General features: G+C 42.2%; 2 protein-coding genes and 1 long non-coding RNA gene across 14 annotated transcripts in view; 1 reads left to right on the forward strand and 2 right to left on the reverse strand.

Moving 5' to 3' along the window:
- LOC309499883 (integrin alpha-X-like) overlaps positions 1-27925 on the forward strand; it is a 298717-nt gene that overhangs the window by 110536 nt on the left and 160256 nt on the right. For all 10 annotated transcript variants that reach the window (XM_082171374.1, XM_082171377.1, XM_082171371.1 and 7 more), the window contains 2 exons: positions 15493-15566; positions 17025-17160. In XM_082171374.1, coding sequence (XP_082027500.1) covers positions 15493-15566; positions 17025-17160 — 210 coding nt within the window. The remainder of the gene's footprint in view (positions 1-15492; positions 15567-17024; positions 17161-27925) is intronic.
- LOC309499980 overlaps positions 1-27925 on the reverse strand; it is a 735980-nt gene that overhangs the window by 10046 nt on the left and 698009 nt on the right. For 2 of the 3 annotated variants that reach the window (XR_014206406.1, XR_014206407.1), the window contains exon 3: positions 3142-3635. This is a non-coding gene — a long non-coding RNA (uncharacterized lncRNA). Of the gene's footprint in view, positions 1-3141; positions 3636-27925 lie in introns of those variants that run through there. The other variant, XR_014206405.1, reaches the window with a different exon arrangement.
- Positions 24680-26690, reverse strand: LOC309499924 (piggyBac transposable element-derived protein 4-like). The gene is made up of 2 exons (XM_082171467.1): positions 26654-26690; positions 24680-26462 (listed from the first exon to the last, which is right to left on the reverse strand). Exon 2 carries the CDS (start codon positions 26348-26350, stop codon positions 24854-24856), a length of 1497 nt encoding a protein of 498 aa, XP_082027593.1. The 5' UTR covers positions 26351-26462; positions 26654-26690; the 3' UTR covers positions 24680-24853.

Here is a 27925-nt window from a genome sequence, read left to right on the forward strand (position 1 = left end):
TCTCCCCAAATTTGTCACTAATAAAACACAATAAAAATTATTTAAAGAAAAGGCTTATATTTACCTTTTAATAGTTTGTTTACATCTACCTTGTAAATATATATTTTTTATTAAAAAGGTTACAATTACAACAACAATTCAAGTGTAATCTTTCTTTGTAAAAACTAAAGTATACATTTTATCATACATATTTCAAAGTTAAAAAGGTTACAACAACAATAATTACAATTTCAACAATATTTCAAGTGTACTCTTTCTTTGTAAAAAAAAAGATTATAGGCCTACATTTTATCTATGTATTCATTACTTTGAATATAGCCAACATTGGAACAGCTAACATCTTAGTTGATGACTTTATTTTTGACAAAAATAGTAGGCTATTTTATATATAGAAATTGCTACACAAAAGCTTATTTGATGTGGCAGTATATTCTACAGTAAAAACTGTACCCAAATCTACTAAACAAAATGTTGTCTTTCATATTTCGCCTGACTGTAACGTTGTGAACGCACCGGAGAAATGCACATTTATTAGGCTACATAGTTTTTTTGTTTTGGATGGTTTTGTTTAGAACCAGCTTTCTGTAAATATATTACATTTTTTTTAGACATGTGAGGCGAGTAGGCTACGGGTTCATGATGATCTCCAGTTCAGACCTTATGTTGTGATTGCTAGCCTATATTTACTTTAAATCCAGGAAATTTGTTAATGAAAAAATTATTAAAATTAAGAGACAATTGATACAAAACGAAATTCGTTTTAAAGAAAGGATTTGTACTTTCTGTTTTGAGGTCTCTGTGAATGTTTGAAAGTATTTTAGTGCTTAGAGCGCTCGCGTCCATAATGGAGAACTGTCACGTAATATTGTTTTTTTCCTCATAAATGCGAACACGAAAAATAAAAGACAAAAGCCTTTTAAGTAAAACTTACTCCGAAATTGTGTCCTCGGCGGAATTCGCTCTTCAATATGCTGCCGTTCGTCGTCTGTTACAATCTTCCTCTGAGGAAACAACCCGGTATCGTGCATTCTTCCTCGCTGTCCAGAATCATCTGAAGGGCGTCTTTACTGGAGAAGCGTGCCATACTCAAAACGCGATGAACTATCAGTAAGTCTGATGAAGAAACTGTGTTTTTATGGCATTGATCGGGGGGCGTATACTAGATCACCTAAACTATTTACATGTGAATCGCGCCGGGGGCGGGGCGGCCGCAGCTGATTATAAAGATAATGAGGCAGAAGGAAAAACGGTACCTCTCCTTGCTTTCAAACGGATTACATGAGTTGAAAACATTTGTGTTTTATATAAATTACTTCATTTAAAAGAAGAGATTTCAAGCTTCATAAAGACATAACTCACATGCCTGTGTGAGAAGTATTCGCTGAGTTATGATTCATTTTCGGACGCGTTTCGGAATGGACTACACGGACAGAGAGAAGGCAGAACCTAGCTTCGTGTTTATTTTTCTTTATTTGGCAAAAAGCACCACACTTTGTTTTTATTGTGAGTATACACAAAAATAATACACATTTAACAGAATCGATTGATGTATGAAACTTGCTTGTAATATCAAAGTCAACAGAGCAAAATTAATTTCTTTTGAACTGAACTGAAAAAAATCCAGCAAAACGCGTGGGCGCGTTTGTCGACCTCAGAGGGTTAATGCTTCCAGCTCCCAAGCAACTCCATAGCAACCAAACTTGAGTACCCTAGCAACCGTTTTGCAAGACCTATATCTCTGTATCAGAACATCGTATAGAGATGAGGTTTGGCTCTTTTGACTCATGTTAGCAAACAGCACTTCCAACATGCTACACATGCTAGTAGTGAATAGCTACATGCTAATAGCGATTAGTTAAGTGTTAAATCATGCTAAGAACTCTATAAAAACTCCATAGTAACCATCTGTGACAACTACCAACTACCTAGTAACACCATATCAACCGCCCTGAATACCATAGCAACCACCCAGAACACCCTAGCAACCACCTAGCAACCACCCAGAACACCCTAGCAACCGCCTAGCAACCACCCAGAACACCCTAGCAACCACCCAACATATCCTAGCAACCGCCCAAAACACCCTAGCAACCGCCTAGCAACCACCCAAAAGACCCTAGCAACCACCCAAAATATCCTAGCAACCACCCAAAATACCCTAGCAACACCATAGCAACCACCCAGAACACTCTAGTAACCACCCAAAACACCCTAGCAACACCCCAAAACATCCTAGTAACCACCCATAACACCCTAGCAACCGCCTAGCAACCACCAAGAACACCCTAGCAACCACCCAAAATACCCTAGCAACACCATAGCAACCGCCCAAAACATCCTAGTAACTGCCTATAACACCCTAGCAACCGCCTAGCAACCACCCAGAACACCATAGCAACCATCCAGAACACCCTAGCAATCACCTGGCAACAGCATCTTGCTAAAAACATGCTAGCAACATACTAATCATGCTAGCAACATGCTAATCATGTTAGCATCTAGCTAAAAACATGCTAGCAAAATGCTAATCATGCTAACATCTTGTTAAAAGCATGCTAGCAACATGCTAATCATGCTAGCATCATGCTACCAACATGCTAATCATGTTAACAACATGCTAATCATGCTAGCATCATTTTAACAACATGTTAATCATAGTAAATCATGCTGGAATGTGGTAAATCGTAGTAAATCATCTTAGAAACATGGTAAATTGTGGTAAATAATGCTAAAACGTGGTATATCATGGTATCACAACATCACATCAATTGGATATCACAACAATTGTGTTAGCATCTGCCCAGTGGCGAGTTTTGCCACTGCAAGCACCACTTCACATTTTCTTCAGGAAATGTACATTCCAGTTAGTATTATTCTTCTGACCCCAAAAATTTACAACTCAAACTCCTCCTAGAGCTTTAACTCTACATACTCCAAACTCGGCTCAAACACTCAGACTGTTCTGACTCGGTGTGCTATATCTTTTCAGATTGATCGGACGGTTTTCCTACAAATGACGATCAAAACTCGGAAAAAAACATTTGAATTAAAATTTCGGAATGTTCAGGTTTTTTAAACTGCCAAACTGCCAAAAATTCAAATTTAAATCCCATGAAACCCTAAACTAAATCAAACTGCCAAAAATTCAAATCTAAACTCCTTGAAACCCTAGACTAAATCAAACTGCCATTCTATATAATATAAAAGCCATTGAGACTAATTTAAACTAATAAACTCATCTATCTATCTACTTCAAACTATTTTAAACTTCAAACTACTTTAAACTTCAAACTAAATTAAACTTTAAACTAATTTAAACTTTTTAAACGTCAAACTTATATAAACTTTAAGATAATTTAAACTTCAAACTACTAAATTTACTTCATTTTAACTTATAAACTCTAAACGCATATAAACTCTGAGTGTGTAAGTGTTATTGAGTTTGTGTGTGTGTGTGTGTGTGTGTGTGTGTGTGTGTGTGTAACTGCCTAGAACACCATAGCAACCACTGAGAACACCCTAGCAACCGCTTTGCAACCACCCAGAACACCCTAGCAACCACCCAAAATACCTTTGCAACCACCTAGCAACCACCCAGGACACCATAGCAACCACCCAGAACACCCTAGCAACTACTCAGAACACCCTAGCAACTGCCTAACAACCACCCAGAACACCCTAGCAACCACCCAAAATACCCTAGCAACCGCCTAGCAACCATCCAAAAGACCCTGGCAACCACCCAAAACACCCTAGCAACCGCCTAGCAACCACCCAAAATATCCTAGCAACCGCCTAGCAACCACCCAGAACACCCTAGCAACCACCCAGAACACCATAGCAACCACCCAGAACACCATAGCAACCACCCAGAACATCCTAGCATCACCCATAATACCCTAGCAACTGCCTAGCAACCACCCAAAATATCCTAGCAACCGCCTAGCAACCACCCAAAATTCCCTAGCAACCGCCTAGCAACCACCCAAAAGACCCTAGCAACCACCCAAAATATCCTAGCAACCGCCTAGCAACCACCCAGAATACCCTAGCAACCACCCAAAACAGCCTAGGAACCGCCTAGCAACCACCCAAAAGACCCTAGCAACCACCCAAAATATCCTAGCAACCGCCTAGCAACCATCCAGAATACCCTAGCAACCACCCAGAACACCCTAGCAACCACCTAGCAACCACCCAGAATACCTTAGCAACCGCCTAGCAACACCATAGCAACCACCCATAACACCCTAGCAACCGCCTAGCAACCACCCAGAACACCGTAGCAACCACCCAAAACACCCTAGCAACCACCTAACAACCATCCAAAAGACCCTAGCAACCACCCAAAACACCCTAGCAACCGCCAAGCAACCACCCAAAAGACCCTAGCAACCACCCAAAATATCCTAGCAACCACCCAGAACACCTTAGCAAGATTGCAATGCGCTCGCTCTGCACCATTATTAATGTCCGTGCGGACGAACATATTTTACATTCGTTTTTAAGTTACCGATTCAAAAGCCCCCAGCGGTGTCACACATCGATTAACCGGTGGGAAAATTTTCCCACAGTCACATCCCTAATATATTTATATATAAATACAATAGGCCAACCTGAAAGAGAATTTTACTTGCCCGACCAGAGTAGCCTGATTAGAACGTCAATGACAAAAAAATAACTTGGGAATCACTAAAACGAGAGATTATTCTAATTTTATTACATTCATTTTAAGTTGCAATCAACAGTTGTTAATAAATGGATTACCAGTAATCAGTTGATCAATGGTAACAAGGTTGCGCTGCTGAGGCTCATGCAGCTTCTCCAGGAGAAATGTAAACAAATGAGATCAGCACACAAAAAACAAACTCAGTTAACAACTTACTGACTATAAAAATGATAAATATGGAGTTTTGATATATTTTATAACAGTTAAGCAACCTCACTTGACGAGAAGGCTGTTTCCTGAATACAATCACGATTGAAACTGTGACATTGATTTCATACAACAGGTTAAAAAACAGTTACAATCAAGTCACTTACATTTTAGATGCAATATTGACTGTTTTTGTTCTGTTTCAGCAGCGAAAATAGTTAAACAAAAAGATCACAGCAGAATCATCACGCGCATCTCTCAGCAATGTGTTTTCTCATTTCTGAATGATTCAGCATTTTGAACGAATCGGTTGACTCAAAGATTGAATGATCAATCCATAAACATATGTCTTAATCATGAATGACTCAGTCATTCAAATGAATCGTTTGAACGAATGAATCAATGACTCACTCATTAAGACGGTCGCCTGGCGACACTTAATGGCGGTTTAGTGTTATGTTTAAAAGTATCATTCTTTCCAACGTGTGTGTGATTTGTGTGTGCAACATTATCAATGTCCGTGCGGACGTCCGTATTTTTCTTTCACTTTTATATTAGCAATTTAAAAGCACCCGCTCGTGTCACACGTCGATTAACCGGTGGGAAAATATCCTCAGACACATACCTAATAAATGTATATTTAAATACAATATTGGCCTACCTGGTAAAAAGTTTTATATACTATTTTGATGTCCTTTTGGACACAAGAGGGCAGAATAGCCCTATGTATGACTTTTTTTTTTTTTTTTTTTACTTTACTGTTTTTAATTTTAGATTAAAATTAGAATAAAATTCGTTTTAAAAACAGAAAAAAAATGGGTTCAGTTGTAATATTTGTATACTTTTATATCGAAATAAATGGTATATAATTACATTTTTAGAAGATTTTAAGCTTTTAGTGTTTCCTTTTTGGACATTACTTTAATCCCTCGCCATAGCAAAACCGTTTGAGATATTTATTATCCGTTCACAATTTAGCATATTTAATGTATTTTCATCATGTTGAAAAAGTTTGGTGGGAATAAAATAAATAGTTTAAGAGGAGTGGCTAAACATTCAGAGGCTGATTTTGCCAAAAAATCCACATTCAGACCAAAATTTCTGACTTCCTGATGGCCGGAGCTAATGAATGTAAATTAGAAAGTTGTCCGGCTTGATGAGTACAATATACAAACTATTTTTTTTTTACTGTAGTTAAAACTAACCCGCCCACTTTTGTCAAAAGCATGTTGAAAGTGACACACTTCCTGCTGCCAGTTGGTGGCGCTATAACTTTGACTCACAATAGTTACATCCATCTGATCGGCCTCTTACCACGAACACACTGCTGAAGTTTCATCAAGATCAGTTAATGTATGCAGAAGTTATTCCACTTCGTGTTTCTCTTTTCTCGCCATAAATTCGTTTCCTCGCCATGGCCAAACCGTTCGAGATATCAAAAATCCGTCCGCAATTTAGAATCCTCAATGTCTTGACTTCATGCACACCGAGTTTGGTGGGGATTGGATGAATTCTCTAGGAGGAGTACTTCGCATTCCACAGCAAGCGTTTTCCAAACAACCCATAATAGCCGACTTCCTGTTGGGCTGGCGCAAATTTAGAGCACGAAAGTTGTTCGGCCCGATGAGAATTATGTGTGTGCCGAGTTTCATATTAATTCATGCAAGCTAGTTTGATCTATGGAGCAAGTTTTCGGACCCCATTCCAGGGGGCGCTGTTGAGCCCCCCTGCCACGCCCGGGTACCAGCTTCAGCCAGGCCCTGATGGCCGCAGGTTCCGACTTGTGTGTAAAGTTTCAAGAGTTTTTGAGCACGTTAAGGACCCCAAAAGCCCCTGAAACCTTGATTAACAATATAAAAGCAATAGTCAAATCCCCCCTCCCCTCACACACACAGAAACACAGAGAGAGGGAGAGAAAATTCTTCAGAAAATCCACATTCAAACCAAAATATCTCTCTTCCTGTTGGTCGGAGATCGTTAATGTAAATTAGAAAGTTGTCCGTCTTGATGAGAACAATACACATACCAAGTTTTGTTGCTGTTGATAAAACTAACCCCCCCACTTATGACTAAAGGTGGCGCTACTGAGCCCCTCACCACGCCCGTTTCTGAAACTTTGCACATGTCTACGGGCTAATAAATGTGATGTGTCTGTCGAGTTTCATCCAATTTCAAGTATGTTAAGAGTCTCAAAAGCATCAAAAAAGAATATTAAAGTTTGAAGCGTTGCCATGGCAACAGTATTAAATATATCAAAAATCCTTTCACAGGTCTACATCTGCCGTGTGTTTACATTATACACATAAAGTTTGAAGCAAATCGGGTAAAAATAAGAGGGTGATTTCAAAGCATTTTGAAAGGGACACACTTCCTAGTGCCAGTTGGTGGCGCTATAACTTTGACTCACAATAGTCACATCCATGTGATCGGCCTCTTACAACGAACACACTGCTGAAGTTTAATCAAGATCAGTTAATGTATGCAGAAGTTATAACACACTTCCTGTTTCCATTATTCGCCATAAATTTGCTTCCTCGCCACAGCCAAACCGTTTGAGATATCAAAAATCCGTCTGCAATTTAGCATCCTCAATGTCTTGAGTTTCATATTATTACATGCAAGTGTGTTTGATTTATGGACAAGTGTTCGGATCCCGTTCCAGGGGGCGCTGTCGAGCCCCCCTGCCACGCCCGTGTACCAGCTTCAGCCCGGCCCTGATGGCCGCGGGTTCTGACCCGTGTGCAAAGTTTCAAGAGTTTTTGAGCATGTTAAGGGCCCCAAAAGTGCCTGAATAGTCGTAAGAAAAATAATAATAATAATAATAATAATCCTTCCGAAAACAATAGGGCCTTCGCCCTTTCAGGGCTTGGGCCCTAATAATAATAATAATCCTAACGAAAACAATAGGGCCTTCGCCCTTTCAGGGCTTGGGCCCTAATAATCCTACCGGAAACAATAGGGCCTTCGCCCTTTCAGGGCTTGGGCCCTAATAAATAATCCTACCGGAAACAATAGGGCCTTCGCCCTTTCAGGGCTTGGGCCCTAAATATAGCTGCGAGCAGCAATTGCGGGCCCAAGCCGGTGGCACCGCAACCCTGGTGCCTTTAGTTACCTTCATCGCTGCTCGCAGCTATATATATATATATATATATATACATACATACATAGGCTACACATACATATATATATATATATATATATATATATATATATATATATATATTAGAGGTGGGCATAGATTAATTTTTTTAATCTAGATTAATCTAGATTCATTTTGAAATTAATCTAGATTAATCTAGATTAAAATGGCTCATTTGAATTCTGCCGAAGGCATTCAGAATATGTGTGCTACCCAAATAATGACTATAAAAGTAAGTCTTTGAGAACGGGTTTCTCAAGCCAGGTGGCGCATTAGACCAGGGGCTCATCTCCTGTTTCCAAAATGCATCACAAACTGCTTGAGAAAGCTGTTCTACTCATAGACTGTAAAAGGTTACTACTGTACTGTTACCATCCATAGGCAACATTAGGTAGGCCTATGTTATTATCAACTACTATAGGCTATCAATTAGGGATGGGCGATATGGCCTAAAATCTATATTGTGATATACATTGCAGCCTCTTGCGATAACGATATACAGTATATTATAATAAAACCATTTCAGAACAGATTACACAGACCCATGCTAAACAACTGCTAAATGTATTTTTTTTTAAAGGGTGTATGTAGTTTTGAGAACATATATTGTGCAAAACTGTAAGTATACAACATAATTTTGCAGATAAATAAAATTTAAGTACACTAGCTGCAGAGACTTAAGTAGGTCTAATGTTTATTATGGCTTGGAGCTTATGAAACCCCAAATTTAAAATTAGAATATTGTCTAACTGATGTCTTTTCAGTCAAAAAGAAACACAACAACGATTCTTAAAATCGAGATTATGTGCTACACCACTAAGATATATTGGAATGGGAATAATACGCGCGCGCTGGTATTCAGTGATATCATGTTTCATTTTGAATTTGAGGTGGTAGAACGGATTAGTCGTGTGTTAACTTACCGAACTGTTACCCCACACACTCTGTATATAGTTTTCTGCTGCTCGTCGGACGGCTTAAATCCGAACCAAGTCCAAATAATGTAACATGTTGCACCGATCTTTTTCACCAGCTTTCACTTTCAGCCGTGTTTACTTAAGATGACGACGAATATGCGTTGCAGCCGGGTTTACCTCGCGGCCGCGGGTAGATTGCGTCATCATAGCTTGTGTAGTATAGAGCCATCTCCCAACCCAACTTGGAGAATAGATTAACGGCGATATTTTTTTTATCGCGCGATAAGAGTCTCGCGTTAACGCAGCACGTTAACGCCGATAACGGCCCACCACTAATATATATATATATATATATATATATATATATATATATGTGTGTGTGTATGTATGTATATATATATATATATATATATATATATATATATATATATATATGTATGTATGTATATATAACTTGTCTTACCTTATTCTGATTTTATGATACACTCAAAATATTCCACAACAAATCCTTTAAATTTAATGTAAAAATAAAAGTAAGTGTTGGGCTCACGTAATCCTATCATTAGAATCAAAACGTTTCAACAGTTGTGATGTATTTGGATGCTAAACTATTCTTTATTATAGGCTTTGTACTTCACTCGGTTTCCAATATCGACGGAAAAAATCATCCTCTTCACACGCGCAAAAATGTGCTTGGAAAAATCACAGTGGAGCAGTGCTTACTGTTAATGTACGAATTGTACTACTGACTATTTAAACAGAGCAGTGTGTATATGTTAGGTTTACTATATGTAACACATATAGCAGTAACAGTCATAGAACATCATAGAATCTGTGCCACATATGAGAAAAAAATCGGAATTGGGCCACATTTCACTGACAGTGTAAATGAGGCCAAAGACAGGGACAGAGTGTTCCTGCTTGATGCCCCGATCTCATCTTACGGCCTGCTCGGTGACTCGGTTAATACAGTTGTCGTTTTACAAAAAATTCATAAATGATTAGCAAGGGATATACTAACATTTTATGTATGTTTTGTAAATTCCGTTACAAGTCATTTACTAAGTGATTAGTAAATGATTAACTAATTATTTACGAAACATGACTATGCGTTCATAAATTATTAATAAGTGATTTGTTAATTATTTTATTAGTTTTTTTTTATTATTCAGTTGTAAGTCATTTACAATTGATTAGTTAATGATTAATCATTTACAAAACATGAATATGCTTTTCATAAATGTTTAATAAATGATGTAACTTTTTTTGTATGTATGTAGCAATTAGAGGGTGCAGAAAGTGTTGTAAATGCCTTGAATGCACGTATAGATCATTTGTAACAGGTAAGAAAGATCTACTAATGATGTGCAACACATTTACAAGTGAGGAATAGTTTACACTTTAGATTAGGGGATGCAGAAAGTGTTGTAAATGATTTATTCATGCGTTTACACATCATCTATAACAGGTGTTGAACACTGTAGTGTGTACTGCAGTGTGAGTGCTGAAGAGTCTTTAACCACTGTGCACCTGATGTGAGAAAAACATAAAACATTTTTTTACATAATTTATTCAACATTTATGAAATGCATGTCATGTTTTGTAAATTATTAGTTAATCATGCTGCTGGCCTTGCCCCGGTCCATCTGTAAGACATGAGGCACAAAAAGCAGGGTAAAACTAACCCCCTCAAAACTAAGTGTAGCAGGTCTCTCTCCCCCTCGTCAAGACTGGGGACCATCTCACCGCCCTCAGCAGCCTCCAAAAAGAACACTTACTTTCACAAGAGCTGCAATCTCTTCTGGTCAAAGGGGCTACAGAATGTTCCCCTTCCAGAGAGCGAGTCAGGCTTCCTGGTTCCCAAGAAAGATGGGGGGTTGTGTCTGATTTTAGACTTTCGAGGAGGCTTGAAGGGAGAAGTGGTTGTACATTGCAGGTAATGCAGATCTAGTTAACTACCAGATTCTGGACAGCTTCAGTTCTGGACTTCCTGCAGGAATAAATTCGGGCACATGCCCCTCCACTCTCAAGGTTTATATGACCATTTTATCGGCTTGCCACGCCTTGATTGATGGGGTTCCATTTGGGAAACATTCTCTGAAAGGACACTCTGTTCTGGAGGGAGTTTGGACAAAAGTCGAGCCAATGTCTCCTTCAGTTGCTAATGTCTTATGGAATCCTACTAGGTTTCGGATTTGAAGAGTAAAGTGTTAGAAGCCTACAGTGTTTCCAAGCTAAATATCTGATGCATCCATAATGGCACATTTTTGCTCAGAGCAAGTTGGTGAGGGTGGCCAAACCTTTCCGTGAGTGCTGCCAGGGTATCTGAGTAGGGAGTGGATGAATTTATAAAGGAATCAGCAATGAGACAAGCATCTGTTAACTTCAGATGAGCTACCAAAACCTGGTACTTGAATAGCTCTGTAGCTTCATCAGGTAGGTTATCCAAGGCTAGGTTAAAACGGGCAAATTCACGAGGGTCTCGATGTGTAAAATCTGGAATGGTTGGCTGTGGACCTCTAGAAATCAGCTGTCTTGTAGGAATAGTCTGCATCTCTGAAAGGTTAGCAGTGCTACATGCTGCTGACTTTAGGAAGATGTAAGAGGTGTTGAGATAATACAAGCTCTCCTTTCTCTCATTGGTTGCCATGTGACCTGGGTAACTCTGTGAGAGTCAACAGTGCCTGAGGAAATCTGAGCAGCTGCGTTATCTGGAACAAATGCATTTGAGTAATGCTGAAGGAGATGCATGCTGTGCATGATCTTTGTTCTTATGTGGAGAAAGGTGGCATGGTGCAGCTACTGGAAAGGCTCTAGGGGCTGTTGTAGTAGTATTATTGTTGTATTGTAGTAGTGTTATTGTTGTAGTATTGGATGTCAGAAATTGAGGTGCATTAAATTGAGGGCTGCGTTCTACACTGGACTAATTATGTCAGAGGATCAGAGTGCAGAGTATCAAGTTTAAGGAGCACGCCCTAGATGTCCAGTACGTCAACCAGTTTACTAATAAAAGTGAGGGCTTTGTTCGTCTCTCTCACATTTTACCGATCTGTGGTAATATGCCAAGGCTTTAAAGCTAGGCGTGGTGATTCTAAAGAATCAGATGATGCAACAGTCCCTTCTCTTTTGTCTTGATAAATACTGAATGCATGTGGATGGGCCATAGAAATATCTCTGTCATCATCATCCTTCTGAAAGTCATCTGACCCAGGGAGTTGCTATGTTGCCTGAGGCAGGAGGACATTAGCTCTAGGCAGCCCAGCATACTGCAACTCAAAATATTATAAGTAAGCTGGTTGATGAACTGGTCGTGCTCCTTGAACTTGATACTCTGCACTCTGATCCTTTAAAGTCCCTGTGAACCGGAAGTTGCAAACGACTTTTCCCCAGTGTTGTGACGTATTTCCAAGTGAAACGGAATATTGAATACAGGGCAGGGTTTTACTTTAGCGCACATACTCTCCATCTCTTGCTCATAGCAGACTAACGGTTTGAGGGGAGTGGTTAAGGCGTTTTCAACCCAAGCCGTCAAACTGACGTCATCAGAGAAGGAATGCCATTCCAGACCGGAAGTAACTTTTCAGATTTTGATTAAAGATTACCATGACAAACAACTTTTTATTAACTAGTATTAACTTGAACGGATTAATTGTTCACCACAAGACTAGTAATATGCGCTAACAAAGTAAATAGGGTCAATTTTGATTTCATGATGACACACCATTATAGCGTCTCATTACAGGCAGTAACGGTGGTAACACTTTATAATAACTGCACGCTATTAATCATTAGTTAAGCATTAGTAAACAGTTAATTCATCATTTATAAAGCATTAATAGACATTAACAAGCAGTTTATAAATACAGTTATAAATGCAGTATTCTTAATTTATAAGCATATCTATAATGTGTTTAATAATTGTGTTTTCATACTTAATTAATGATCAATTTATCATTTCTAAATGAAGTATTTCATTATTTACAAACCGGTTATTTAGGAGTTGTCAGTGGTTCATAAGATCACTTAGAAAGTGTAAGTAAATTATTAATAAAGATAAAGAAGATTATAAAGAAGATTTAAAGGCTGTTAATATTTTTATGTTCTGTATCGCTGTGTTGTATTTGTTTACTTTTTCTGTTTAGTAGAAAAATGAGTCTTTAAATCTCCTTTATAAATGCTTTACAAAGCATAACTAGTCCTCACTTTAGATTAGCTCACAAACATAGTGAACTGACCACTACTAAATGCTTTATAACTACCTGAATCTACTACATTTACTTACACTTTCTAAGTGATCTTATTAGCCACTGACAACTCCTAAATAACCGGTTTGTAAATAATGCAATACTTCATTTAAAAATGATAAAGTGATCATTAATAAATTAAGAAAATACAATTATTAAACACATTATAGACATGCTTATAAATCAAGAATACAACATTTATAACTGTATTTATAAACGGCTTATTAATGTATATTAATGCTTTATAAATGATGAATTAACTGTTTACTAATGCTTAACTAATGATTAATAGCGTGCAGTTATTATAAAGTGTTACCGTAACGGTATATAAGAAACTGCACATAACTCGAATAAAAAACAAATATAAACAAATAACAACATAAATCCACCCAGAGATATTACTCGCACTATGAAATTACTCATTATATACAACACAGGGCTTAAAGTATTCCGGCGGAGGGACGGATTTCCGGCTTGAGGGCAGGTCCGGCCTCCGGCGCAGGCAAAATGTATTTATCAGGCTGCAAATTACAGTCGGAGGCACTTTAATCTGACTTGAATAACACACCGGTCCCCTTCAACCTACCTGTCACCACTATTGCCACCCGCTGGAGAACTCGACTGTTATATATTTGTCCCGATTTTCCGCGCATTTGTGGGAAAAAAAAACTCGCCTTTCCCGCACTTCTTACGGTCCCTGAATGCATCTCACACGCAGCCTCGCTCTAACGTGCTTCTCTCGGAAACCAAAACAATGACTACGCGGATGCTGTAGCTAGTGTTAATGGCTTATTTACAACTTTAAACATCTAAAAGAAGCGGCGATGGGCGCAGGGCAGGTGGAAGACAGGCCTGTTGTTGTGGATTATGCAAAAGAAGTTTTGCAAAATGGACGCTAATGATCGACCAGACGAGTCATCGGATAAAGAGGCGAAGAGCAGCAAGTTCTACGACTGATCCACAGTGAGTGTAGAGTTTATATGCTTATTCTGTGGAGTAAAGTCGGGCGAACGGGGTCGCTGCGTTGCCGCGCTTATCACCGGCACTAAAATAAGCACTAAAAGGCTCTGTCGCTCTCATGAATTCATTCGCTGCATCGGATCTGTCCATCCCCGGTACCCCGCACAAGAGCACGGTGTCGGACCATCCCCGTTCCGCTACGTGCCTCCCTTCTGCAGCTGTGCGCGCGGTGAGACAGGTGTGCACGGGAAAGACACGCGGTGTAACCCCCCTTGCTCTTTGTGTAACCCGATTTGGCAAACCTTGTCAATAGAGGATGATGTAGCTGCAATTTGTTGCTGTCCAGTACAGCTACAATATGAGACTACATGAGAAGTAGGACATATTATTTATTATTGTATCAATATGAACAGTTTAGATGCCCTTCAGACTGGCAGTGTAGAGATGTAGCCCAGGACTATATAAGATTTTATAGAGCCGTGCTTCCAAAACAGTGGACCAAGCCCAAAACATGTAGTTGACAGTTATTTAAAAATTTGGTTTGGCTTATTAAAAGTGGTCAAGAACCAACCTCACCCCCTGCCGCCTCAAGTTGCCACCCCACTCTGGGTAGTGCCACCCCTTTAAAAAATGTCTGGCTCCGCCACTGTGCTGGAGACCACTGTATTGTGTGTTTTAGGTTATCTTTGCCAATAAAATGTATTCAAATCTGAATTACATAACATTGTATTGGCTGTCAATCACGATGGGAGATTAGACGAGTTACAGCATGTCCACCATATCTTGTGGGGGTTTTGCATTAAGCCATTTGTGGTGCCCTTACCACATTGTGCCTCATATACTGTAAATGTTAGACCCAGTGACAGGATGGCATGAAATGGCTTGCATAATACTTAGTAAGGAGGCCATAATATTTTTGACTCATGGCTGAAGTTAAGTTTCTCCAGCTCTCCCAAGGTTGGCAAAAAAAAATGCATCTCAAAATGCATCAGATTGATGCTTTAAAATATGGAATTTTCAAAATGCTCTTCCCGGGTGATCATGCCCCCGGACTCCCCTAAAGGCAAGGCAAGGCAAGGCAAGGCAAGGCAAGGTTGGTAAAAGTCCTGGTTAAGCCACAGAAAGTTCAGGCTCAGGATTTTTTTTCACTTTAAGCCCTGATAACATAACAATCGAACTTTGGGAAGCCGGAATTTCCGCGATGGCGAGCAAACAAGCTTAGAGTAACTCAATAAAGTACACGAATCTGCTATCAAAGTTATTAATTATGCATCAGAGCATTCATAGTTCATCTCTTTCTGACTGCTACGCACTGATTGGATGAATCCTTAATATTCTCTCTCTCTGTTGCTGTAGGAACTGACACAGGGAATTTCAGCACTTTTCAGATGGAATTATCACAGGGCGGCTTCAGTGTGGCTCTCTCTGAGGTCAGTAACATTTCACTATATTTTAAAAATGTTTTCTGTTAATTAAAACGATAATTTATGTTAACTTAAATAGTAGACCCTGCTGAAAAATCCAGCATAAACTAGCATGAATTCCATTTTGGTCAAGGCTGGTTAGAACTGGTAGTAAGCTGGTAGTACTGGAAAGCATTTTTTGTCTTTGTCAAGTCAAGTCACCTTCATGTATAAAGCACTTTATACAATACATATTGTTTCAAAGCAGCTTTACATTTAATTAGATTATCGTCAAGTTATCTGAAATAGAAGCAAATAGAGTGAGAGGCTATACATGTAATTTTAATGCTCTGGTATTTACAGATATTTAAATGTCTGTATCTTTAAGCATGATTCTTTGAATTAATATGAACACTTTTCAATAAGATTCTATTTGTAACATTATCTAAGGTTAATAAATGTTGTAGAAGTATTGTTCATTGTTAGTTTGTTAATTTCAACATTTACTAATACATTTGTAAATTTTAATTTTATCTGTTAACTTTAGTTAATGAACAATTGTATCGCTCAAATAATTGCAAAATGCATATAGTTCATGAAAGCTAGCTAATACATTCTTTTTAACAAATGGGACTTGCAAAGTGTTACCAATGAAATGTACGTACGTTTCTAGGTTATAACTTAAGAAACACATATTTGACCTGCAATATTTTAATGTTTAAATTATTTTCTGTAGAATGTGTTCTGTTGAACTTCTCATTTTAATATATTCATATTTATATATTTATTTCATTTAGCACGTTTCAGTTCAGCACTGTTTTACTTGGAGTGTTGTGTTTGTTTTTTATCCAGTATCTATTTTAAAACTATCGGTTGATTAATCACTTATCAGCAAGTTATCAACCTAGTTATCGGTATTGGTAAAATCACCTATCGTTCGACCTCTATTTATTAACTTAGAGGCTGCTTGCATATAACGTTTTCAACTGAAAACTTGAATGTCTCTTTGTACTTTTGTCAGTTAAATAAAGGTTAAAGAGAATGAACAAATCACAGATTCTTGACTTTATTACATTTTACTTTTCTGGATTTGGCATTGTACATAGAACAACAATAATTATAAATAACAAAGATGGTCTTGACAAAGATGGTCTACCAGCCTTACCCCCCACACTCTTAAAAATAAAGGTTCTTAATTGGTTTCAATGGTTCTAAGGTTCACATCCATGGACCTTTTCCACTGCACAAAATTTTATTTACAGTGGAAATGGGTTCTTTAGATGATTAAAATATTATTCACACTAAAAAAAAACATTTATTTTAAGAAAGGTTCACTGAAAAGTTCTTTGGGAACCCAAAATGGTTATTCAGTGGCATCACTGCGAAAAAACCCTTTTGGAAGCTTTATTTTCAGGGGGGTACTTTCCTAGTTATGCGATAAAAAATAAAAAATAAAAAAAAAAGTTTAATTTGTCTTTGCTATAGGGTTTGAGGATGTTTGGAGCGGTTGGAGCATACTCCTGGTCAGGAGGAATAGTGCAGGATGTCACTCATCAAATGATGAATTCTTCATTCATTAATGCCACAAATACGGAGGAGGACATTAGAGATTCATATCTGGGTAAGGGACCATTCACATTGTCTATTAGTTGGCTTATTTTTTACTTTATTTTTATCATCACTTTACAGGTTACTATTGCACAAACGTTAAATCTTCATATTCATGCAGCGCTCTTATGTTATATGTTAAACTTTTGTGAGTAACTAGCCTTGCACAGTAGTGCTAAGGATATACATGGTACCTGCAATATATCAACTGCAGAAAATGTAAAAATCTATTTGAAAGTTATTGTAGGGGGAGAGAGGTGGGAATGTGTGAATTTAAATCAGATTTAGGGTATGTTTATACGACAACAATATGCTTAAAACTGAGAAGTTTTTCTATTGAGTTCCCTTTCGAGGGAACTCGAACTGCGTCGAATGACACTTTGGGGGAACGCCCCTCAGCGTAGCACCTCTGAAGTATGAATGAAACTAAACCAATCCTGATTGGTGTTGCATCATGACGTAATGTTTGACGGCATATGCGGAAGCTACAAAAGGACGCCGGCACACAACAGAGATAGCTTTCTGTTCTTCAGCAAAGCGCTCTCTGTCTGAACTTGTATGTCTTATTTGGTGTTGTTTGTCTCAAAGTCAAAAGCATATATATATCATGGTGAGCAGCAGTTACACGAGATGTGTGCATCCCTGCCCACGTTATATTACGGGTGTGTGTGTATGTGTGTACACTGTTTGGGAGCGCAGCATGCGCGGGCAGCTCTCGAGGGGGCTGCTTGCGAGGATTGTGAGAGATTACCAATCCGTGTGCTGCGCTCCCGCCTGGCCATTTTCAATGAGGATGGCCAGGCTCGCGAGCCCCGTGGTGCGGGACAACCTCTTCATGGGGCTCGCAGGCAACGCTCTTCATGGGGCTCGCAGATGGATCTGGCGGGGGATCCCGAGACTGCCGAGGCACGCTCTCGTGATTCATCCGCCAGTTCCGATGCTCTCCCGCCCCGCGGCTTCTTCCGCACGAGTGGAGAACCCGATGCTTGAGCTGTCTGCTTCCGAGGAAGTAGACGTGCTCAGCATCGAAGGCGGGGATTTTGGGGATGACTCGCCACCCCATGTCCCAGCATATGAGGAGCTGGTGGAGGTTGTCTCTCGTGCAGTGGCCCGTCTTAATATCAGTTGGCCACATGAGAGGCAGGAAACGCTTATTAAAAGCAAGTTGGACGAGCGTTTCCTGCAGCACAGAGAGCAACCTCACCATCGGGGTTTACCATTCTTTCCTGATTTGCATAATGAGTTGTGTAAATCGTGGAAAAATCCACACTCATCTCGCATGTCCAACCCCCCTGTTTTGAACTACAGTAACATCTTGGGGGTGGCGAGAGAACGGTTATGGGATGATGCCTCGGGTGGAACAGCCGCTTGCCACCTATTTAGCCCCCGAGTCTGCATCATCCCTAAAAAACCCCGGTGCTGCCCACTAAACCGTGCCGTGATACATCTACTTTAGTGGGCAGGGCTTATATGGCTGTGGGTCGGGCTGGTGCTAGTCTGCATACAATGGCAGTACTACAAGCGTACCAGGCCGACCTTCTTAAGGATATTGATGAGGGCGAGGGTCCAACTCCGGAAGATATTGCGGAGTTGAGGAAGGCTGCAGATCTGTCTCTCCGAGTCACCAAGGAAACGGCCCGTGCTATCGGCCGTTCCATGGCGGCAATGGTGGTCTCGGAGAGACACCTATGGTTAAATCTGTTGGGCATCAAGGAGAAAGACAGGGCTTTCCTCCTTGATGCCCCGATTTCGCCTTCTGGCCTGTTCGGTGACTCCGTTAACCCTCTGAGGTCTGAGCTGTTTTCTGGGCCCTGGAGGTGATCTGACATGCTCTGACATTTGGTTTTTTTTCAGTTATTTATAAACATGTTAATGGCAAAAGTGTAAATTCACTCTATATAACACAAACAGGGCTAGCATAATATCTGATCAACATGCTTGTAAATCTTTGTATTTTTAAGAGAATAATGTTTATGCGTGGTTATATAAAAAAAAAAAAAGAAAGTTGCTGAAATAAGGCCACAAAACACATTCTAAATATGTGCCCACAAGCCTCTTGACTAATGTATGTTGTCTTTCTAGTTCTGGCTTCAAAATGATGTGAAATTCATCCTGCCTGATCGTTCTCTTAAAACAATACATTGATTTAAACATTGTAAAACAGTTTTTTTTGTCAGAAGAGGTTTATGCGTGGGAGGGGTAATCGCTCATCAATATTAATGAGATTCAGACCAGGGGTGTGACAGACACTCCCCCAATGACTAATGGGCCATCAAGAGAGGCAGCCTGAACAAAGTAGAGGAGATTCAAAGGTTCCCTTTCAAGGGAACTCCCGTTGCGTCGAAAAGCTGACGCTATGGGAACGCTTTGCGTGATGACGTCTTGAAGCACATGTAAAATCAGTCCAATGGTGTGGCGGAACGTCAGAGGCGGGTGACGTCACGTACCAGGAAGCTATAAAAGCCGGCCCGAAACAGAAAACGAAAGCTTTCTGAGTCTTCAGTTGCGCTCTGTGTTGAATCTGTCCTTGTTATTTGGTGTTGTCTGTCTATATTATATATATATATATTCAGTATGGCGAGCAAGCAGCAGTTTAGAGTGTGTGTCCATCCCTGCCCGCGTTATTTAACGGGAGGTGATACTCACACTCTTTGTGTTGTTTGTTTGGGTGAGGAGCATGCCCAGTCAGCACTCGAGGGTGGTGACTGTGTGCATTGCGACGCGCTTCCATTGCGCACGCTCCGATCCCGCTTGGCTCGGTTCAATCCCGATCGCGTTCCCGAGGGCTCGGGTCCCGCCGCGGCTGAGGCTCGGCGGCGATCTCAGACCTGGGGTTCGCAAATGGATCTGTCAGTGGATGTTGAGACGGGCTCTGCCTTATCTCAGCATCAATCTGACAGATCCAGTGCCTCTCATCAGGGTGTGGAAGCACGCATTGCGGTTTCTTCCCCCCCGATAGAGGCACCAATACTGCAACTGTCCAGCTCTGAGGAGTTGGATGTTGTGAGTATTGAAGCTGAGTCTGAGGATTCGCCACCTCAGTCTCATGCGTTTGAGGAACTGCTCGATGTTATTACTAGAGCAGTTGACAGACTATCTATTGAGTGGCCAGAGGATAGGCAGGACGTTCGTTCGAAAAGTAAGCTCGACGAACGCTTCCTGCCATCTCGTACACAGCCTCAGCGAAGAAGCCTTCCGTTTTTCCCCGATCTCCACACCGAGGTGTCGAAATCGTGGGGAAAACCGGTTTCATACAGAGTGTATGCACCACAAACATCCCACTATTCTTCCATTCACAAATATAAAGAATATGGTTATGGGGAGATGCCGAAGGTGGAGGAGACGCTTGCGAGCTATCTCTCTCCAGCAACGGCATCTTCCCTGAAAGCTCCTTCACTTCCCTCTAAGCCAGTAAAATTCACATCATCTCTGGTTCATAAATCGTATGCAGCCGCTGGTCAAGCTGCAGCGTGTCTGCATACGATGTCTATTATGCAAGCCTATCAGGCAGAATTATTGGGGGATTTAGAGGAGGGCGGGGGAATTGGTCCTGACACAGTGGCTGAACTACGCAGAGCCACAGATCTGTCTCTCAGGGCCACCAAGGAGACCGCTAAATCAATCGGGCGGTCTATGGCAGCCATGGTGGCCACTGAGAGGCATCTGTGGCTCAATTTGAGCGATATAAAAGAGAAAGAAAAGCACGTTCTCTTAGATGCTCCGGTTTCCACTGTTGGTTTATTTGGTGATGCAGTAAACAGTGCGGTAGCTAAATCTCAGGAAGCTGCTAAACAGGCAGCTGCATTACAAAAACTTCTCCCCCGCCGTTCTTTCATTGAGGCTGCTGAGCGGGAGCAGCCTCACTCCTCTAAAAAGAGCGCTGAACATCGTGCCACTCAAAAACAGAGTGTGTCCTCTCGTGCTCCCCCACAAAAATCTCGGGGACACGGAGGGCGCTCTCAAACCCAGCAGTCTTCGAGGGGTAAAACGGATCTGCGGACCGTTATTACCGCCAAGAAGGCTGCTGGGAAAAAGTCCTGATGTCTGAGGGCTCAGGACAAATGAGGGTAGTCCCCCCGAAGCAGAGCGGTTAACACCTCTTTTCACGGTGCCCGTCTCTCTTCGGTGCCCTCAGGGGACCGTTCTGCCAACCCTGCCACCTCTGGTGTTACAGGGCGCAGCGGTCTCCGGCGAGCACATATCTCAAGGTCCACCCGGAAACGTAGTGGCCTCGGGATACCCGCCCCCTCTGAGGAGGGTGCTAGAGCAGTCTGTTTGGTCGTTCCCTGCCGGTGCGCCGTTACAGGGCGACGAACCGACTACTCAACAGCAGGAGAAAAATACGGTGCCGTCTCTCTTCGGTGCCCTCAGGGGACCGTTCTGCCAACCCTGCCGCCTCCGGTGTTACAGGGCGCAGCGGTCTCCGGCGAGCACATATCTCAAGGTCCACCCGGAAACGTAGTGGCCTCGGGATGCCCGCCCCCTCTGAGGAGGGTGCTGGAGCAGTCTGTTTGGTCGTTCCCTGCCGGTGCGCCGTTACAGGGCGACGAACCGACTACTCAACAGCAACAAAATCCAGAAACCAGTCTCGAGAGACTGGTACCTCTAGTAGAATCTTTGACAGCGTGGAAGCTACTGTCAAATGTTTCTCGTTGGGTCCTGCAGACCGTGGAAAAAGGGTATTAGATACAATTCTATTAACGCCCACCGCGGTTTATGGGGGTCCTGCCCACAGTGGTGGGCCCCGAGCAGGTTCTGGTTATGGAACAGGAAGTAAACACTCTGTTAGAGAAAGGGGCCATAGAATATGTACCCCCCTCCAACAGGGAAACCGGGTTTTACAACCGGTACTTCATAGTTCCAAAAAAGGACGGGGGATTGCGTCCCATTTTAGATCTTCGAGTTCTGTACGAGTACATGCAGCTCAAGTTCAAAATGTTAACCTTGAGACAAATCGTGCCACAGATCAGGTCCGAGGACTGGTTTGTCACGATAGACCTCAAGGACGCATATTTCCATCCGTCCGTGTCATTGGAAGTTCCTGAGGTTTGCTTTCGGGGGCAAAGCATACCAATATCGAGTTCTTCCATTCGGCCTAGCTTTATCACCCCGCACTTTCACCAAATGCGTGGATGCAGCTCTGGTGCCTCTGCGCCTCCGGGGTATTCGCATCACGAACTACATCGACGATTGGTTGATTTTAGCTCAGTCGCATTAGATGGCGGTTCAACATCGAGATGTTGTTCTCGCCCATATGAAAGAGTTGGGGTTACGGCTGAACGCCAAGAAGAGTGTGCTTTCTCCATTTTAGAGGACCACTTTTTTAGGCGTGGTTTGGGATTCAGTGTCGATGCAGGCGCGCCTGTCATCGCCACGCTTCGATTCCATCCTGGCAGCTGTGAGAAGTGTAAAGCTAGGCCAGCTACTCACTGTCAAACAGTTCCAGAGACTGTTGGGTCTCATGGCAGCAGCTTCCAACGGGATACCTTTTGGACTGCTGCACATGAGGCCCCTGCAGTGGTGGCTCAGGACCAGAGGGTTTTTCCCCGAGGGGCAACCCATTTCGCACAATCAAGGTCACGCGGTGATGCCTACGTGCCTTGGTTATGTGGAAGAAACCTTGGTTCCTGTCCCAGGGCCCAGTGCTGGGAGCTCCTTGTCGTCGCAAACTGCTAACGACGGATGCTTCCCTCACGGGTTGGGGAGCGATCCTGAGGGTCGCTCATCTCAAGGTCTGTGGGAAGACCATCATCGTTCCTGGCATTCTATAGCCTAGAGATGTTAGCTGTCTTCCGGGCTCTGAGGAGCTTTATCACAGGTCTCAGGGGACACCATGTGTAGTACATACGGACAACACGTCGGTAGTCGCCTATATCAAGGGGGTTTGCGCTGGCATGCCATATCCTCTTGTGGTCCCAGGGGAAGTTGCTGTCACTCAAGGCAGCCTACATCCCCGGGGTCCAGAATATAGGAGCAGACACTCTGTCGAGACAGGGGCCGAGGCCCGGGGAATGGTGGCTCCACCCCCGAGGTGGTGGAGCTGATATGGAAATAATAAGTGGATCTGTTTGCGTCTCGAGAGACGTCTCACTGTCCACTTTGGTTCTCCTTCACGCATCCAGCTCCTCTGGGACTGGATGCTATGGTACAGACGTGGCCGAGGCTACGTCTGTACGCCTTTCCCCCAGTTGCTCTGCTCCCGGGAGTTCTGGAAAGAGTTCGCAGGGACCGGGTTTGCCTGCTTTTTATAGCCCCGCGCTGGCCGGGCAGAGTATGGTTTCCCGATCTTGTGTCCCTCCTCGACGGGCATCCTCTGGAGTTACCCGTCAGGAGGGACCTTCTGTCCCAGGCAGAGGGCTCGATATTTCACCCTCGGCCAGAACTGTGGAACCTGTGGGCTTGGCCTCTGAGGGGGCCCAGCTCATAGAGTCAGGTCTCTCAACCGAGGTTGTTGAGACCATTCTACAGTCCAGAGCTCCCTCCACGAGGAAACTTTATGCCCTGAAGTGGAGAGTATTCACTTCTTGGTGTAGTGACCGTCGGTTGGACCCAGTCCACTGCCCAATTGGTACAGTGCTGGAGTTCCTGCAGGAACGGTTCACTGCAGGTCTGACCCCGTCCACTTTAAAGGTCTATGTGGCGGCCATAGGTGCTTACCACAGTCCTTTGGGTGGAATGTCTGTGGGGAAAGACCCCTTGGTATCTCGTTTCCTTCGTGGCACTTGGAGGTCCTCCTCCCTTTCGAAATCGGACCAGGAGGCGAATAATTTGCTTTGCCCTGTTCGGGCGTTAGACGCGTATGTCCACAGAGCTGCCCTGTGGCGTAAAAGTGACTTTTGCTCCCCTAACAAGGGAGGTCCAGTGTCTAAGCAAAGGATGAGCAAGTGGGTGGTTGAGACTATCTCACTGGCTTATGAGGCGGCTGGACAGCCTTCTCCTTTGGCTGTCCGGTCGCTCTCTACTAGGAGTATGGCGGCCTCTAAGGCCCTTATATCAGGAGTATCGTTACAGGACGTCTGTGATGCGGCAGGCTGGTCCTCACCGCACACCTTCGTCAGGTTCTACTCTCTGGATTTAGACTCTACTCTAGGGTCTCATGTTTTGTCTTCTTAGTGCTGCTCACATGATTACACACAGGACAGACATTTGTAGCTATGGAGGCGTTGGTATAGACGTTCCCATAGCGTCAGCTTTTCGACGCAACGGGAGTTCCCTTGAAAGGGAACGCCTCGGTTACGACTGTAACCTCGGTTCCCTGAAGAGGGAACGAGCGTTGCGTCGCCTTGCCATATCTCCTTCATGCCTGTCAGCGCGACTTCAGACTTTACGAAGCTTTCGTTTTCTGTTTCGGGCCGGCTTTTATAGCTTCCTGGTACGTGACGTCACCCGCCTCTGACGTTCCGCCACACCATTGGACTGATTTTACATGTGCTTCAAGACGTCATCACGCAAAGCGTTCCCATAGCGTCAGCTTTTCGACGCAACGCTCGTTCCCTCTTCAGGGAACCGAGGTTACAGTCGTAACCGAGGCGTTTTGTTTTTCACTGTTTTATTGTAATTCCTCTATGAGGAGGAACTAAATGTTTTAAATTTGCAGGTATCTCACAGTAAATGCTTATGCCCCGTTGATGCGGGCTCTAAGCAAAATAAAGCAAAATAATGCAAAATGAGCAAAATAAACTAAAATAAAGGCAGATAGAATATAGTTACATGTCTTTGTGCCATTCTTGAAAACAGTTCCTGTTTAACTGAAGACACAAGTGAACATTACATGCCTGGCATTTCCAAGGTGTGTCCTGCCTTTTACCAAGCTGTCCTTTGCAAAGCACACAGATCTTGCGACCAACTGTGCAAATGTTCTTTGCATCTGAGCCCAGCTCAGCTCCTGGAACCGGCACATGGTCACTACTGGTTTGTTTTGGTGCTACTTTCTGTGACACACCACAGAGCTCCGCAATAAGCTGTTCCATGAACTGTTTATGGGTCATGTTACCACATAGCTCTTTGTGGATAAGGAAAGCATTGGTGGCAGCAATGTCCAAGAAGTGTAGAAAGATCTTTCTGTACCACTTCATTGTTTTGTGTTGTGCAGTGTAGTACTGTAAGAGCTGATCGGACAGGTCCACACCCCCCATGTGCTTGTTGTATGCAATCACAGGTGCAGGACATGGAAATGTCTTTGTCCTCCATGCATCTTGTGTTTTCACCCTCCTCTGCGCAGTGTCTCCTGTATAAGCAGATTGAATGGTGGAACAGACAGATACCTCTCGTGTGTCCATCCACTTCACAAATACAAGAGGGCCATCCCGAATCCACCTGATGGATCCTCTGGCAGATTTTTTAGAGAGTGAATTAGTTGCATCACGTGGGCAATCCTTCCTGTTGTCCCTGTAAGTCCCACATGCACCAAACTTCATTGCAAACAGGTCTTTGAGGAGCTTTGGGCTTGTGTAGAAATTGTCCATGTACACATGGTACCCAGAGCCTAAAACTTTACAATCCAAAAGAGATGTTACAGCATCATGTGACAGTCCATGGCCTGAAGGAAAGTTGTTCTTTCCTGTGTACACAGAAAAGTCCAAAGTGTATCCATTTGATGAGTCTGCAAGAACAAACAACTTGAAACCCCATCTGGTTGGTTTGGCTTTCATGTACTGCGTCATACCTGTGTGTGCTTTGCATGCCACCATTCTCTCATCGACAGCTACGTTTATTTTAGGATGATAGATGGCTTTACAAACATGACGTATGGTGTCCATGAGAGGTTTGACCCTGAAAAGCCGGTCATGTTCAGGTGTGCCCCTCTTTCTGTCATTCTCTTTATCTGCATCTGGGTGACTCATGTGCACATTCCATGAAATGGTGCGGTATCTGTCCCGGGACATGATTGTGGCAGGAAAAGGCAAAGAGAAAAGACTGTCTTGCCGCCAGTAGTCGCTGATGGAGCTCATCTTCACCATGGCCATGTAAAAAAGCAGCCCAATGTATCTGTACATCTCGCTGATGCTGACATCAGTCCATTTATATTTGCGGCCTTTTGCAATTGCACCAGCAGCTTGAGCATTGGTGTTGTAGCACAGAGTTGACACTGCATTCTCAGAAAAAAACATTTTGAAGAGACTCAGAGGAGTGTGTGCATCAGCAGGACTCAGCTGTGGTCCAGGTTCCCGTGCAGGCAGGAATCTCAGAGTCTGTGGAACCATATCAATGTCAGTCTCTGTTTTCCATGACAGAGTAGACTGCTTGTTGCTTGTCTGAATGTTTGTCTTGGCCCTCTTTGCAACAGGTGTCTGATGATCACCATCACCTTTATAGCTGTAAAACAAACAAACAACTGTGAGCATGTTTATTACACAAAATATAACAACTGCATTTCAATCATTATAAGTAACATTGGCCAGATGCAAAGCCATACAGACACATAATGTTTGTATGGACTATGTAAAACCAGAATATGTAAACAGAATTATACTAATATCTGAAAGAAAGGGAATAAGTGTACTTACTTTTCAGTTGTTCTCAAAACTGAACGACACCTGTCGCGTGCCCTCACTGCAAAAAATGCTTTTCTTACTTAGTATTTTTGTTTTGTTTCCAGTCCAAATATCTAAAAATTCTTAAATCAAGAAGCATTTACTAGAGAAGTAAAATGACATAAGAAATTCTATTTTGTTTTAAGGTAAAAAGAAAGTACTTTAAGTAATTTTGGCTTAAAACAAGCAAAATTATCTGCCAATGGGGTAAGCAAAAAAATCTGAATAAGAATGGAAAACAAGAAAAAAAATCTGAATTCGAAAAAAAAACAAGATTTTTTTGCTTACCCCATTGGCAGATAATTTTGCTTGTTTTAAACAAAAATTACTTAAAGTACTTACTTTTTACCTTAAAACAAAATAGAATTTCTTATGTCATTTTACTTCTCTAGTAAATGCTTCTTGATTTAAGAATTTTTAGATATTTGGACTGGAAACAAAACAAAAATACTAACTAAGAAAGCATTTTTTGCAGTGCTCCCAGTGCGCGTTGCAGGTGAGGGTGAGAGTGATGCTACCACATTCCTATAAAAATAATAATATTAATATTAATAAAGGTTGAACAAAGTACTATGCCAGCACATGCATAACTGATGGACAGTCAGCATTTTGGTAAAACAACAAAAATAAGCTCTTTTATACTAACATTACCAATCACTAATTGTAATATTGTGCATACATAACACCACAATTTTTGCAATTGTGTCTGGTAATTGTGTTTTACAATTGTGTCTGGCAATCCACACAGGCAGGCACATGTACATATAGCATCACTAAGTATATAAACAAAATTGGTCTAACATCTGTAAAATAGTGGGTAAATATGTACTTACTCCTTCTGATTTCTGTCTGTGTTGCTGCGTGCCCTCTTAGTGCGAGTTGCAGTGAGAGGTGAGAGTGAGCAACCTACATCATTCCTTTCAAAAAAAGTTGAAAACGTACTCGGTTACTAACGTAACCTCGGTTCTCTCTAGAAGAGGGAACGAGTACTGCGTAAGATATCTTACGCTAGGGGAAAATCCTTTTCCGCGAGATATTGAAGCCAAAAATTATCCTTAATTTTGTAATAATGCAAAACGCGTTGCAGCAGCAATGCAGACATAGGCGAGATAGCTCGCGCGCCTATTGGCTGCTCTGCGGCAACTGCAGCAGCCTATCGAGCGAGGCCTGGCGTGACGTCAGACCCAATCAGGGCACTTCGCGCCCGCTGCGTCACGTCCCGCCGAAATGGGCGTGGTCTAGGCC

The sequence above is a fragment of the Leuciscus leuciscus genome, assembly GCF_965113295.1.
Source record: "Leuciscus leuciscus genome assembly, chromosome: 5".
NCBI lineage: Eukaryota > Metazoa > Chordata > Actinopteri > Cypriniformes > Leuciscidae > Leuciscus > Leuciscus leuciscus.